The 15,711-nt window shown below is 51.3% G+C and overlaps 1 protein-coding gene across 2 annotated transcripts in view; it reads left to right on the forward strand.

Moving 5' to 3' along the window:
• Positions 1 to 3,208: 3,208 nt before the first annotated feature.
• Positions 3,209 to 15,711, forward strand: part of TRIM62 (tripartite motif containing 62) — a 31,565-nt gene continuing 19,062 nt past the window's right edge. For both annotated transcript variants that reach the window (XM_010952136.3, XM_074376911.1), the window contains exons 1-2: positions 3,209 to 3,332; positions 3,771 to 4,291. In XM_010952136.3, the coding sequence (XP_010950438.1) occupies positions 3,884 to 4,291 (408 nt within the window). In that variant the 5' untranslated portion in view covers positions 3,209 to 3,332; positions 3,771 to 3,883. The remainder of the gene's footprint in view (positions 3,333 to 3,770; positions 4,292 to 15,711) is intronic.

The raw sequence follows: 15,711 nt of genomic DNA on the forward strand, positions 1-15,711 counted from the left end.
AGTGGTGCCCCAGTCCCACCTCTGCTGGGAACACACGTGCTGGGCAGTCCAAATTCTGGCCACCCTGGGCCTGCGAACGTCCACAAATGACAGTGAAAACACCTCAAGTATTGACTTGGGGATTTCAAGTAAATTTGAGGAGTAGGTGAATTTGCAAGTAATGAATGAATAATCCATGAATGATGAGAATCGACTGTGTCTTTTTTCTGATTATAAAATTAAATAATAAACAAATAAAGCTATCTAGTGTAAGAGGTAAAGTCCTCCCCCCACCCTAGCCCACAGATAAACACACGTAGGATCACTATAGCATTCTATAGATTTTTTTCCTATACAGATAATGCCTGTGCACATGTGTAGGACTGCGTGTGTCTGTGTCTGTGCGTCTGTGTGTGTTCGAGTCTTCCTTTCTTTTTTTTTCACTCAACAGCATCTCTTGGGTGACTGTCAAACAAACAAACAAACAAACAAACCCTGATGTTATTTTTTAGAGTATGAATGAAAGTGGATGGCATGCACTGAAGTCGGGATCACCAAGTCTTGGTTCAGATCTCTCAACAGCATCAGGGTAGGGAAACAGATCCAGAAAAAGCAATGATTGCCAAACTTAAGCTTAAATATAACCAACAGTCTGCATTGAGTGTAGCGTTCAGCACCTTAACGGGGTAAGTTCAGGAGAAGAACAGCTCAAAGGGTGAAAAGAATAAAAGCTGAAATGTATTGTGAAAGGTCAAAGAGACTGTGACTTGCAGCCAGAGAAAACCATGTTCTATGCACTTTGGAAGACATTGGTGCTAGATGTTAAGAGGAACTTACCTCCTCAAAGGATTTAGACAATACTATACAACAGTACCGAAGCCCCTTCTGTAAAGAGCTGTAGGATAGCAGGGCTTAAGCTGCTGCAACAGAGACCCAAAATACAGTGGCCTCTAGAAAACGGAAGTTTATTTCTCACTCTCAAGTCCACACTGGTGGGTGGCTCCACTCCATGTAGTCACTCAAGAACCTAGGTTCCTTCCTTATCTTTGCACTGGTAGCCTCTTTGAAGCATTATTGAAGCTGGGTTCCTGGCACATCTGTGTTCCACAACAAAAGAAGAGAAAACAGAGAGAGGAAGAGTAAAAGCCTTAAGGACTATTTCTATTTACCTTCTATTGGAAAGAATTTAGTCACAAAGCCACATTCAGCTGCAAGAGCGCCTGGAAAACGTGAGCTCTAGCACACCAGCCATTTCTCCAGCTGCTATATTGCTCTGAAAGAGGAGGATGGATTACATGTTGAATAAATGAAGCCCACTGTTTCATCCATCATCAAGCCTTTTTTCATTTCCATTCAAATTCTTCAATAATTTAGACCTGCCCTCTTTACAATAAAAAAAAAATAGAGATGCATGTCAGTGCATCATTTGGGATTCTTTTGTTTGGCGAGAGAGAGCACACTGCTATTAAACTTGCTTAAACAATAAGATGGACCATCTCACATATCTAAAAGTCTAGGCTCTGCATCAGTGCACCAGCTCCCTAGGATTCTCCCCGCCTCTGTCATGTGTTGGCTGCATCCTCAGACTGGGAATAATTCCAAGTATCACCACCAAACACATTTACATCCAGCAAAGGGGGCAGACTGTTTTTGAAAGGGAAGAGACCCTTTGCAGAAGCTGCCTCCCCATCCCCACCCCATCCCCAGGCTTCCTCTCTGGTTTTTCAGGCCAGACCTGCATCATACTTCCAAACCCAAATCATCACTGGCAAGAGGAATGCAACCACCTTGATGGACTTATACCAAACAGGACTTACTCCCAGAGCTAGGCTGGGGTCAGCCGTCCCTTGGTCTCATGGGGAAGGGGGCCACCTGAACAAAACCAGGGCTCTGACTGCAAGGAAAAGTCAATGAATGGTTGTTGCATGAGCTACCAACTTGTTTCTGGCAATGATGGAGACGCTGAACCAGGTGATGATGTAATAATAGAGGACACGTAAGTAGCAGAGGAGTAAACTTCAAGCTGCTTCTTAAATTGTACCTCAATAAAGTTTAACTCCAGTGAAGACATTGCTGAAAGAGCCAGAAACTGGGGAGTCACCCTCATGCCTCCTTTTTTCTCACCCCATATCCAATCCATTACAAAAGTTCACAGTGTCTGTATTTTCAGTACCCTGGCTTTCTCTCCTTACTCACTGTCACTGCCCCAGTTCAGATTGTCATCTCCTGCAGGCACTATGCCAACAGTGATCTACTGGGGCCCAGTCTCTCTTCCTGAAATCCACGTCTTTGCTACTGTTACTCAGCTACGCACCTTCACTGTTCGCGGAGCAATTCACATACGCAGACACATCAGAAAGGGTCCCTATCTTCATCTTGCTCCTTGACTTCCTGAAACCCATAACAGACCAGGTCAATCCCCTGCTTGAAAGCCCAGTGCCTTCAGGAAATCCTTTACCATGACCCTCAATGCCCTCCATCTCACCCTAGCCCCTTCTGCACCCCACCCCCAACAGTAAAGAACCACTTGTTCTTCCCCCAAATGTGCCCTCCCCTTTCACGCCTCCATGCTCCTGCTCCTGCTGCCCCCCTGCCTAGAAATCCCTTATCCCCTCTCCATCTGGCAAACAAGACAAGGTCTCCTATTACTCTTTCTCCCTCTCTTGCTCCACTCCCCCACCCCTACTCCCTACACCCCTCATCACACACACACAGTATAGCCCTCCAGAAATATTTGCTGAGTGGAGACAACTCCTTGGATCAGACATTAGTCAGGGCCAGGGCTTTCCAAACGTCTCCCCCAAGCACCCGTCAAGAAAGTGAAGAGGAAATGGGACCCCAAAGCTTGGGAATGTGAGGGTCTTGAACTTACTCTAAGCAAGCAGGGTAATTCTCGAGTTTTAGTTTAATATTTTATGCAAAAGTTGTTATTTTATGCAGATTACACAATGTATCTTTGTTTTAATACAAAATATTATTTTTCCCATATCTTCGCATTGATGATCCAAAAAGATATCCCTCCTTTACTCGTTATCCTATCAAATTAACTGCCCCCCCTCCCACCACAGGGACCCCCAAGCGAGACCTGGATGTTGTTCCAATTGCAGACCCTGAAGAAACAGCTGGGCTTCGCTCCCCGGGGAGCTAGAGAATGGTGGGGGCGGGGAGGGGGGGTCCATAGCTGGAGGCCAGGCCCCGCCCCTCCTCTCCCCCGCCCGCCGCGAAGGCGGAGTCGCTTGGGCCCCGCCCGCAGGGGCGGGGAGGGAGCCACGGCCACCGGCAGCTCCAGCTCGGCTGGTTCCGGGTTGAGAGGCTGCGCTCGGACCGGAGCAGTGGCCGCTGAGCCGGCGAGGGTAAGGGGCCGCGCGGGTCCGGATCTTGGGGCCGGGATCGGGCAGCTGAGCGTGCTCACACCCCTCTTCACCTCTGCCAGGCAGAGCCGCGGTGCGGCTCCGCCTGGCTTCCCCCTCCGCGAGAATTCCCCATCCTCAGCTTCTCCCCCTCCCCCCAGGGCACCCATCCCGATATTACAACCCCCCAAGACCTTCACCCCCTCCCAGATCTCCCTCTCCCAGCACCCATCTCTTCGAACTGTCCCTTTCCCTAGAAGCTTCTTGACAGGAGCACCTTCCCTCAGACACCCAACGCACCCTCCCTCCAGCACCCATCGCTCCTGGTCATCCACTACCTCGAGACCACCTTTCTGGGCTCACTTCCAGGGTAGTCCCTATCCTGCTACTCTTACTCATGTTACCTCTCTCCCAGACATCACCCCCTTCCTTCTCCTGTAGCTCCTGTCTCTCCGGGCCTGCTCTTCTATCCCGAGGTGCTGCCCTCGACAGCGCCGCGCTTTCCCAGCCGCCCCCCTGCATCTCAGGGGACCCTCTTCACCAGCCCCGGCGCCATGGCGTGCAGCCTCAAGGACGAGCTGCTCTGCTCCATCTGTCTGAGCATCTACCAGGACCCGGTGAGCCTAGGCTGCGAGCACTACTTCTGCCGCCGCTGCATCACCGAGCACTGGGTGAGGCAGGAGGCGCAGGGCGCCCGCGACTGCCCCGAGTGCCGGCGCACGTTTGCCGAGCCCGCGCTCGCGCCCAGCCTCAAGCTGGCCAACATCGTGGAACGCTACAGCGCCTTCCCGCTGGACGCCATCCTCAGCGCGCGCCGCGCCGCGAGACCCTGCCAGGCCCACGACAAGGTCAAGCTCTTCTGCCTCACGGACCGCGCGCTGCTCTGCTTCTTCTGCGACGAACCCGCGCTGCACGAGCAGCACCAGGTCACCGGCATCGACGATGCCTTCGAGGAGCTGCAGGTGGGCTGCCCCGCCTGCCTGGGGCGGGGGGGGGGGCCGGGCCAGGGGCGGGGTCAGGGCTGGACCACGGGCAGGGCTCAGTCATAATTGTCACAGGGCGGGGCTGCCGGCAGGGTCAGGGCCCTATCAGAATTAGGATGGGGCGGGGCCGCGGAGAGGGGGCGGTATTGAGGGTGGGGCCTTGGGCCGTCTATACTGGGCGGGGTCTCGGATAGACCTGAAGTGGGGGGGTGGGTCCATGGTAGGCGGAGAGATCACCGGAGTGGGACGGCGGCGGGGACAAATGAAATAAAAGCTGGATCAGGTACTGACTGGAGCAGGGTTAGGGATGGAGCCGAATCCACTGGACAAGGGCAGGGCCACTGTGAGGGGTCATGGAGCTGGACCTGGAGACAAGGCCACATAAGAATGGATCAGGACTGAGCTGGGGACAAAGACACGGATGGGGATGGGAACAAAGTCGGGGCTAGACAGGGGGCAGGATCGCCATATGAGGATGAGTCTGAACTGTATGGAGTAGCTGAGCTGCAGACTTGGGGGCACTATGCCCCAGGGTTCAATCAGGTATGCATCTGGACCTAGGGAGCAGTACCTGAGCTAGATTGCTCTGGACAGGTCAGGGTTAAATCTAAGAGAAGGTCTAAATGAGGGTCATCAAGTTGCTGAGGGGGTGGGTTTGGGTGTCAGGGGCTAGGCCATGGTGTGTGAGGGGCTGAGGCTGGGATCAAGTTCAGACACTCTAAGAACCATTGGGTTTAAATCTGAGTAGAGGCCAGAATGAGAATGAGGACAAGACTCAAGATTTGGACAATAAGATTTAGAGGTGAGGTGATTTGAGAAAACAGAGGAAAGTGGACTTCTAGGAGTTTCCAGGGACTTTTGGTGACCTCCTTGGCTCCGTCACCCACATCAGGACCTTTGGACTAAATGAAACAGTATATGCACAGTAATCTGAGCATAGTCAGGCTAGGACTATAACTGGTCTCCCTTAAGCTTTCCCATCCTCACTGACCAACTCCTACTCAACTCTCAAAGCCCTGTTCAAATGCCCTCTCTGTATAAACCTTCTCCAAGCTCCACCAGCCAAAACAATAGCATTAGAGCTGTATCTCCCCTAAATAGTCTTTGTTGATAAGTATAATCTTTCAAAAAGTAGTGTTCCAAGATCAGCTATATTTGGGAATTATAGGGTATTCTCTATACCCTCCTTGGAGGATTCTTGGCATATATTTGCATATTAAAGGCAAATCTTGTAGCAAAGAAACCCATTTTACTGTGTTTAATAAAATGACTCCCAAGCTTCTTTAAACTTAAACCATTTTCTCAAGGTAAACCATTTAAATCTAGCAGCCTTGTGTCTTTGCTCTTGGAATACTAGACCAGCACACAGTCCCCCAAGAGCAGGGACAGTCTCTTAGTCATCATATCTATGGCTCCAAAGTCTGGCACAAGTCCTGGCCCACAGCACGCATCATTAAATGTTGAATGAATGAATGATCAGCCCTGATCTGAGCTGGCCCAGACTGTGGGGCCTTTGGAAGCAAAAGGTTTTTGACTCAAATACTTTATGAAAATGCAAGTGGGCTAACTTGGGAGGTGGTGAGCTCCCTGACCCTCAAGATGCTTAAGCAGGAGCTAAATAACTACCTGCCCTGATGTCGTAGGGCAGCCCCCACACACACCTTATACATGGGTCTCTGTTAGTCAGCCTACACCAGCAGATGCCCACGGCCCTAAGAGAAATGGCCCCATGTTCACCTCACCCCCTCTCTGTCCATTTAATCCCCAAACCACAACAGACTCCCTTCCAGTCTGTCTCTTTGAGAGTGGAGAGCAAGGGTTGGGGACATTGGGGGCTTGTGTAAGGCTGGCATTTGTCGTTTGCCCCCAGAGCCCCTTGTGTCAGGCACTGGTGTCTCCATCTCCCCAACTATGAAGTCACATAAACAAGGAGGAGGAGAGAACCCTGGACAGGACTGGGCACAGGGCGTGAGAGATTGAAGGGACTCTGTCTGAGACCATCTGCCCAGCCTCTTCATTATGCAATTGTAGAGATGCAGGTCCAGAGAGGTGATGTGATTTACTCAAAGCCACACTGTCAGGCAGTGAGAGAGCCGGGCTAGAAAACTCAGCCCGACCTGGGCCAGATCCCACCCCTGCCACTCATCCCCTCCTCTCCCTGTCTGACTTTTAGCTGGAGAGAACTCTGCCTTCTGAAGCTTGGTTTCCCCACCTGCAAGCCAGGAAATCTGAATTACTGTGTTTGGGGTTTTTTTTGCAGTCTATCCCATGTCCTGGGGCAGGCAGGAAAAACTGAACATATATTTTCTCCAAACATCATTGAAACACTGTCATTCTCTGGTTAAAAGAAAAACAGGACTGCTATTTACTTACCCTCTATTGTACTGTCTTGGTTGGTTCCAAACCTTCCTTCAGCACTGTCTGTGTGATCATCAAGTCACTTTATGGCAGCCTTGACGCTCTCCGTAAGAACTGGGGTCAGGATGATTCTTGCCTACCAGGATTTTCATGAGGCTGACCTGAGATGAACCTACTATTTGAGATGCCTGGCACATGGTGGGGGCCGGGGCAGCACCCGCTCCCAACCCTTCTCCTTCTACCTGTGAGAACTCATGCACCCAGCTGGGCAAATGCCCAGACCTGCCTCTCACCTGAGAAGAGGGCCTTGCTTCGGTGCCTCCTTTGGGCTTGGCAAGAAAGTAGCAGAGAAACATGCCTCCCCCCCAGGAGAAGTAAGCTCCTGGGTGAAGTTCAAGCCACTCCCCACCCCCACCCCCCTCTCCTTTCATGGGGGCTCAAGGCTCATTAGCAATTTAAGCACTAGAAATGAGTCTAAGCCTGCCTGGCACACCCCCTCCTCTCTCAGCAGCTGGCGGTTGTCCCCAGGGCTCCTGGAGGCTGGGCTTGAGCCCCTCTCCTGGAGAAAAACAGACTCAGAGCCAGCAGGGCCTTGGAGATCATCTGGTGCAAACTTCATCTGACAGATGGGGAAATGACAGAGAGGGAAGAAGGAGATCTTTCCCAAGTCCTTGAGGCCAGAGGAGGTTACTCCTGGGCTCAGCCGGAGTCTCCTCACACCTCGCCTAGCAGTTAGCCTGGAGCTTTTTTGATTTATTATAAATCCCAGAGGCAGCAGAGCAGAAAGGTTAAGAGCTCAGTCTTTGTACTCAGGCAGCTCTAGTCCTGCACTACCATTTTCTGGCTGTGTGACCTTAGGAAAGTTCCTGACCATCTCTGATCCTCGGGTCCCTCATTGAGAGCATGGGAATAATGAGGTTAGATTAAATAAGATGACATTTTCAAGAATGTGGTACTGTTCTTGACACATAGTAAGCACTCGATAAATGACAGCTCTATTATGTTACATCATACTCTGTACTATTGATATTTGGGGCTGGATATGTCTTTGTTGTGTAGGGCAGTCCTGTTCATTGTAGCATGTTTAGCAGCATCCTTGGCCTCTACCCACTGGATACCAGTAGCAACCCCCTCTTCCCTGAAGCTGTGACAACCCAAAATGTCTCCAGACATCATCAAATGTCCCATGAGGTCAGAATCACCCCTGGTTGAGAACTCTAGTGGAGAGAAGTCTTATTCAGCTTTACAGTCTCAGCTCAAATATCACCTCCTCCATGAAGCTTTCCCTGACCTGCCAAGTGAAATTGCTTTGTACTCAAGATTCAAATACTGAGGTCAGTTCTTGGCATCATCTCTGATAAGCTGTGTGTCCTTGGTCAGGTCACTTCACTTCTCTCAGCCTCCACCTGCTGATTTATAACATGAAGACAATCGGACCTCCCTGAGAAGGATGTTGTAAGGGTTTGGGAGGCTGGATCAAAAGTGCCTGATACTAAACTTCAATTTAAAAAAAAAATTTTTTTAAGTGCCTGATACTGTGCCTGGCACAGAGTAGCATACAACAATTTTTAAATATCTTTATTTTTTTCTGATTTAAAATTAACATGATAAGAAGAGCTATATAATGTAAAAGTAAAAGTCCCCATAATCCTACCCCATAGAAAAACATGATTTTTTCTTAAAGATTTGCTATATAGTGTTACAGCATTTTTGTTGTGTAAACAGCATGTGGGCGTGTGTGTGTGTGTGAGTGTGTGTGTGCATGCCTTCCCTTTTTTTTCATGGCTAAGCACAGGACCACAGAGCAAAGGGGCAGGAGGGAGCCCCATCTCAGAAGGGTTTGGGGCTTCTCAGCCAATACTTGCTGAGTCCTAGCCTACTCCGTGGGACTTGCACTTTCCCTGTACTGCCTCATTTAATCTTCATAACGCCTTGTCGAGTGGGAGCCATCATTTGCTCCTTTTGCAAATAAGGAAACAGAGGCTCAGAGGATTTTAGTGACTTGTTCTGTCATCCAGCTGGTAAATGGCAGGGACAGGATTGGAAGCCAGTCTGACCGGGCTACTTGGCCTCCGAGCTGCCTCTGAGGGCTGGGTAGTTGTCTGCCCCATGCCCTGCCTGTCTTTGTATTTCGAGTGTACTCGGCACAGGGTCAGGCTAAGGACATTGGGCCAGCTGATGCACTGAGGGCAGGTGCTGGATGTCATCTTGGTCAGGCATGGCATCCGGTTCTCCGGCCTTCTCAGCTTCCTAACCTCCAGAGGAGGGATCGGATTCAGTCCCAGCCACCCCCTCCAGGCCTCATGTGATCACTGGAAACTTTCCCAAGGCCTCCTTCATGCCAAGGGAGACAGCAGTGGATCAGCCCTGGATGGGAGCCCCGATGAGTTGGGCCTGGTGGTCCACAGAAGCTAAGGCAGCCACCAGGGAAAGAGCAGATCTGGGGACTGGATTCTAGTTCTGGCTCTGACTTCTTCCAGCTGAGTAGAAGGTACTGCCTCCCCTGCCCCATTTCCCAACCTGGAAAGTGGAAGTAAGAACAAAAACTGTCTAAATAATGTATAAAGAGAGAGAAAAAGTTGCTGCCCATCCAAAGAGATAACAGATGCGATGGCACGTCATTTTGTACCGTGGATGGGGAGGGGTCCAGGTTGTCTGTGTCCTGGGGAAGCAGCCTCTGCTGCTACTTTTCCCAGGAGAGGACAAGATCTGTGTGCAAACAGCGACCTCCACGGGGGTGAGGCTGGCACTGAGTCAGACCCAGGGCCGCTGTTGGCATCACTACTTCCCTCTTCACAAGTATCTGTGGGCAGCCAGGAAAGCCATTTTCATCCAGGACACCTTGACTAAGCACTAGCCATGGTGTCAAAACTCAGAACTGAAGTTGCGGTCTCAGTACGTTTATAAAAAGGATCTGGTAGGAAGTGACAACAGAAATAATAACCACTCTAAAAAAAAAAAAAACACAAGCCAGAGTGTATTGGATGTGTGCTATGTACCAGGTGCTGTTACAGGTGTTGAATCCTCACAGCAGCCCTTTTCCCTTTCCCTGCTCCCTGAATAAGACTGTGATCAGCCCATTTTGAAGATGAAGACATTGAGGCTGAGAGGTTCAGTAACTTGCCCAAGATCACACCGCAAACAGGAGGCAGAGCTGGGAATCAGACTCAGATCTGTCTAGCTCAGGACTCACCCTCCTCACCAACACCCTAATGGCTTCAGGAAGCATTCAAAGTGGGGAGGGACCTCAGAAGCCATCCACTTCTGTCCTTTCCCCACTTAAGACTCGGGGAAACTGACTTGCCCGAGGTTGGTTCAGAGCTCAGCTCCCTGGACCCTCATTCCAGTCATGTTTTCACAGCATCATTTACCTTCTGGACCCTGAGATCTGCTTGGACACTGGGGTGGGCGTGGAGGGTTTGGAAGTGGGTTTCATCTTGGATTCAGAGATTCATTCAATAATTTCTTCAATTGACACTCCGCTGTGGCTCTTGGGGGACAGGCCCATAAGCTGCAAGGTCAGGTCCCAGTCTCCTCTGGTGGTAACTGAGGGTTGCCCAGGTTCCCCTGGAACTGACAGCTGAGCTGAGTCCTGAGAGCAGAGAGAGAAGGCATTAAGGATTGAGAAGATAAAAACATCCACTGCCACCACTGCCTGGGTGCAGACAGTGCAGGCACCCTCTCTTGTTTAATCCTCACAGCAGCCATATGAGGTGGGCCTCATCACCCCATTTTACACATGAGGCAACTGAGGTTCAGAAACTGTACCTAAGGCCACACAATCAATATGTATCGATGATGCTGGAACTTGGACTCAGGTTATCTGAGTCTGATCAGTGACCGGCATTGAGGTGAGCAGGTGCTTCCTTGAGGCTAGAGGGGGAGGTGTATGTGGGAAAGTGAGGTCTGACCAGCTCATAAAGGGCCTTGAATGCACCACCCCTCAACCCAAGGAGCTTGGACTTGATGCTGGAGAGCAAGGAACAGGTTTGAGCAGACAAGGCTGGCCTGGTCAGATATACATTAAGGGGCAGCATGCAGGGGGTACTGGTGGGAAAGCCTGGAGGAAGGGGTGCAGTCAGGAGGTGTTATATGGAGCCTCAGGGGCAAATGGGTCTCAAAGACAGATTTATAAGAGTTCAGTCTGTCGGGAGCAGGAGCATCAGGGGTTCTGGATGTAGCAGAGGGACTTGGGGGAAAGGAGAAAAGACAGGCAAGTTCAGTTTGCTACATGAAGATCTGAGCCCTCCTTGGGTGAGAGAGGGGCAGAGAAGGCAGTCCCGGGCCCAGAGAAGGGGAGGGGGCCTTAAGCATCTACAGTGGGCCACACCATGACTTTTCAAAGGTGTCATCTCATTTAATCCTCATCAGTCCCCGTGAGTGTCTCCCATCCTCATTTTATAGCTAAGGCTCCTGAGAGGTGGACCCTGAGAGGGGAAGAAGTGATCCCCACAGGGGCACGCAGCCCAGATTCTGACACCAGAGTTCATGCTGTCTCCACTGGGCAGCACTGCTTGGTGATGGGGGTGAGAAGGTCCCCGAAGCCAGGGCAGATGGCTTCCTTCAGCAGCTTTGTCCTCTGGGCGGGGAGCAGGATGGCCTTGCAGGAGGGGAGGTCTGGCCTTGGGGGCACGTGAGCCCGGGCTATCTGTCCTCCCCCGCAGCAGCTGCCCCAGTCCTGGCCTCTCCGATCCTATGGGAGCCCCAGAGCCTCTCAGCTGACATATTTGCATAATTGTGTGCTTAGTTCTGCTCCAGGCCTGGCTCTGCCCCCTCTCCAGAGGGAGGGGTGTCCCTCCCATCCCCGATTGCTGTCCTGCCGCAGCTCTGATGGGACCTGCAGAGTCCAGCTCCCCCAGGCTGACCTCCAAGGCCTCCTCCACCCCCCTCACTCCACCCTCACCCCAGCTCGCCTCACTGGCCTTTCCAGCTTGTGACTCTACCCACAAACCTGGCTTCCATCATCCCCAAAAGCCCCTCACTTCCTGCACACACCAGGTGTGCCCCTGGAATACTCTGGCCCCACCCTGGAGACTGGAAGGGACCCTGCGCATCCATCCACCTTCCCTGATTCTTCCGTCAATAATCAGCACTCTCCAGGAAGCTCCCCCCTTTTCTGAGTCTCTACTTCACATACAATTATAGTGATTGCGATGGTAATGACAATAACTCTGAGTGACTGAATATTTCCTGTGCGTCAGGTCAGGTTGTGTATTAGGTCATCTAATCCTCACAGCTGCCATGGAGCCAGGAGCCAGCGTTGTCATTAGCTGCATTTTACAAAATTGGAAACTGAGGTGGAGGGATAGTGTCACAAGCAGCCGGGTTCCTAGGTGTTCCCTCCACGCTTATCCTGTTCTCCCTTGGGGTCTACCTGTTTGCATTTCTGCCTCCCTGACTCACTGCCAGCTCCTCAAGGTCAAGGACTGTGTCTGCAGCCCCCGGAGTGGCTGGCACAGAGCCTGACTGTGGGTGCCCAGACGTGATTGCTGCATTGAACTGAGCGGGCGGCAGAAAGGCTGTGTGGCTTCCAGCATGGATTTTGGAGTCACTCAGATCCCCACCTCGGACTCTGAGGAGCTGTGTGACCTTAGGCAAGCTGCCTGACCTCTCTGAGCCCCCATTTCCCCCTCTGTGAGACAGAGGTAATAAAGGCACTAACCTCATGAGGTTGTTGTAAGAATTAGCTGACATGACGCCTGTGAAATTCAAGCCCAAACCACACCACCTCCAGACCTGGTTCTGAGCCTCCAGCCTCGCCAGTGTCCTCCCTCACCGTTAGCTCTCTCCCTTAGGAGTTTATCAGCAGCTCCCTGTTTCTTATCTGACCTCTGCTAGGAGGAAATTTTCCAGTTGGTTCTCTGTCAAGCTGTGTGGCCATGAGCCACTCATTCCCTTTTCTTGGACCTCAGTTTCCTGTTCTAGAACTCCAGATGGCTGGACCAGATGGTCCCTGGGGCCCCTTCCTGCTCTGACCATCTGAGGAGGAAAGGAAGGGCCTAGAGACAGTGAATGGAGGTGATGCAGAGAAGTGACCAAGGAGCCTCATGTAGGACATGGTGATCACTGTCTCCTGAGCACCTGGTATATGCCAGGCTCTCCACTGTGAGGCTGAACACTTCTTACTATCACTGAATTCACTGTCACAACCCTGGAAGGGATTATTATCCCCATTTCAGACTCGAGGGACAGGGGCACACAGAGGTTAGGGTACCTGCCCAAGATCCCACAGCCAGAGGGTGGCAGAACCAGCCTCCTAACCCAAGGGATCAGGTCTGACCCCAGGACTGAAAGGAGAAGAGGCAGGCAGGTAACAAAGCTCAGACTGCCTCCTCGTCCTGCTCTGTGGGTTCCAGGTTTTCGTTTTCCCAAGTTACCTGTTCCCTCAGTCTCACCTAGGGAGAGCTGCCTGCCTGCCTGGGGTCTCCGCCCACCCGTTCAGAGGTGAGCTCAGAACCAGCCCAGCCTCTTCCTGCATTCTGCAAACTGTGTCCTGCCCTCTCCTAGGTACTGAGAATGTGAAACTAACAGACACAGTCCCTGCCCTAAGATCCTGCAGTCTCACCAGACAGACTGACGGGTAACCTTGCAGTTAAAGTGCAGTGTGTACCATACAGTGCCAGGGCAGGCTCTGCACACACAGGATTGTCTGAGGACAGAATGGAACTTGGAGTGTGGATTCTTAGTGGAGGTGATGTCTGATTTAGGTATTACGAGATGTGCATGTACCTAACAAGTGGAGAAAACCACACGGGTAAGCATTCCAGACAGAGGGAACAGCATGTGCAAAGGCCTGGAGGCAAGCACTGCAAGTTGCTTAGTGCGTCTAGAGCAGTGCTGTCCAGTGGAACTTTCTGGGATAATGGGAGTGTTCTGCATCTGTGCCATCTGATACAGTAGCCACTGGTCACATGTGGCTATTGAGTCCTTGAAATGTGCAACCTAGTGTAACTGGTACAACTGAGGGACTGAATTTCAATTTTATTTCATTTGAACTTATTTGAATTTAAATAGCCACATGTGGCTAGTGGCTCTTGTATTGAACAGTGCAGATCTGGATGAAGAGAAAAGGCTGCAGAAGTTTGGGGCCAGGAGTGAAGGGTCTTGAACGCCATGCTCAGGCTATGCCCTTCTTCCCAGACAGTGTGGAAATCCTGCAGAGGGGCACAGGGGCAGGGAAGAGCCTGGGGCCACGGTCCAGAAAAGAAGTGATGAAAACTGAACCAGGCCTGGGGTGTAGAAAGGAGATAATAAATTCCAGGGCAAACTTAATGACTGATTGGATTGATGGTTGGGCAGTGTCAAGGGTGAATCCCAGATTCCTGGCTTGGGTGGCTGTGGGCGTGGGGGTGCTCTTCACTGAGATGGGGGACACAGGAGGAGGAGCAGCTTGGAGGTCCCATACCACTATTCCAGCAGCCACTGTGATGTTAATGCCTGTGTCCTTTGCTATGAGGCCTCATGGGACTTGTCCCCATCTCTTTCCATGTTGCTGAATCAGCAGCATGTGGGGCCACATGTTTGTGGACGGACAAATGAGTGTCCTGTTGCTCCCAGGATCCTGTTGTTCCCTGGCCCTGAAAGCAAGGAGGAATTTGTCCAGCTCCCTGGGGTGCCCCAAGCAATGTGAGGAACGCAGCCTCTAGGGCAGTTTCCTCGGAGAGTCTGAAGAGCTGCCTGGGTGGCTGGGTCCCCTGTGGGCCCATGAGGACCTCCAAGGGGGAGGGTTGGAGTGCTTGGTTCATCTCAGACTTCTGCATCTCACGCAGACTGTGTCCCAAGCTGGACAGACCCAAGGCCATCAGGGATGAGCAGTCACTCTGTCCTTTAAGGTGAACGTGATCCATCTGTCCCAGTGGCCCAGATGCACACGAACCTATTGGGAATGACTTCCAGCTGTTAGTCACAGAGGCCTGACATAGTAGCTGAAATTAAATGGACCATATTTATTCCTCATGTAAAACAGGAAAGGACCCCAGGCGATGGTGCACCACAGCCAGCTTGTGCCGGTTCTTTAGAGCCAATCGTGCAAACCTCTTCCCAGCATCGTGTCCGGGGACCTCCATTGAAAATTTGAAATCGGCTCTGGTGGAAGCCTTTCCACCATGGAAACTGGCAAACGCTATAAATTGAGGCTGTTTTTCTTTTTTCCATAGGGCAAGCTTCCTAGCACATCACCGAGTCCCGTGGTGGTGTGGCCACCTCACAGTGGTCAGGGACCCAGGCTGCCTCATTCTTATATTTCTCTAGTTTTTGCCTGCAGTGTCCATCTTTCTGATTGCCTTGTGCCCTGAGGTGGCCACCAGAGTTCCAGTCATGTCTACACATGCTCTCTATTCCCACAAAACCAGCTATTCCCATTTTTCTATCTAATTCGTGTTTTCGTGGCTGACTCCTCCTCACCCTTCAGCTGTCATCTCGGGTGTTACATCCCCAGAGAAGCCTTCCCTGACACCCTACCTAAATTCACCACCCATCCTACACGGCTTTATTTTCTCCAGAGCACAGACCATAATCAGTAACTAAATGATGCTTTTATTATTTTCCTTGTTTATTATCTGTCTTCCCCAGACGGGAAGAGCTCTGTCAGTAGGAACTGTGTCTGTCTGGTTCTCTGCTGTATCCCCAATGCCTCAACAGTGCCTGGTGCATAATAATTGCCCAATGAATGTTTGTTGAATGAATAAGGGATAATAAGCAAAGATCATTTTGTTTTCCACATTCTTTCCTTAGTGTGTCATCATAATCGTTTTCTCCTATTGCTATCTAGTCTGCAAAATTAGTTGGACTGGATGTTTTCTGAGGGCCCTCCCTGCTCTAATGAGATGAATGAGTGGGCAGGAGGTGAACGTGAACAAGTAAGTCAGCTCTCAGCATCACTCACACTCGGCTGACTGGGGAGCCCTGGCCCTGCTGGCTCTTTCCACAGAAACTCATTCCCGAAGCAAACTTCCTTGAGACCCATCTCAGTGCCAGGCCGCTGATGGGTGCGGAGGGCTGGAGAGAGGAAACGATAGGGCTACCCTGCGTGGGGATGGAAG

This window comes from Camelus bactrianus, chromosome 13, assembly GCF_048773025.1.
Source record: "Camelus bactrianus isolate YW-2024 breed Bactrian camel chromosome 13, ASM4877302v1, whole genome shotgun sequence".
Taxonomy (NCBI): domain Eukaryota; kingdom Metazoa; phylum Chordata; class Mammalia; order Artiodactyla; family Camelidae; genus Camelus; species Camelus bactrianus.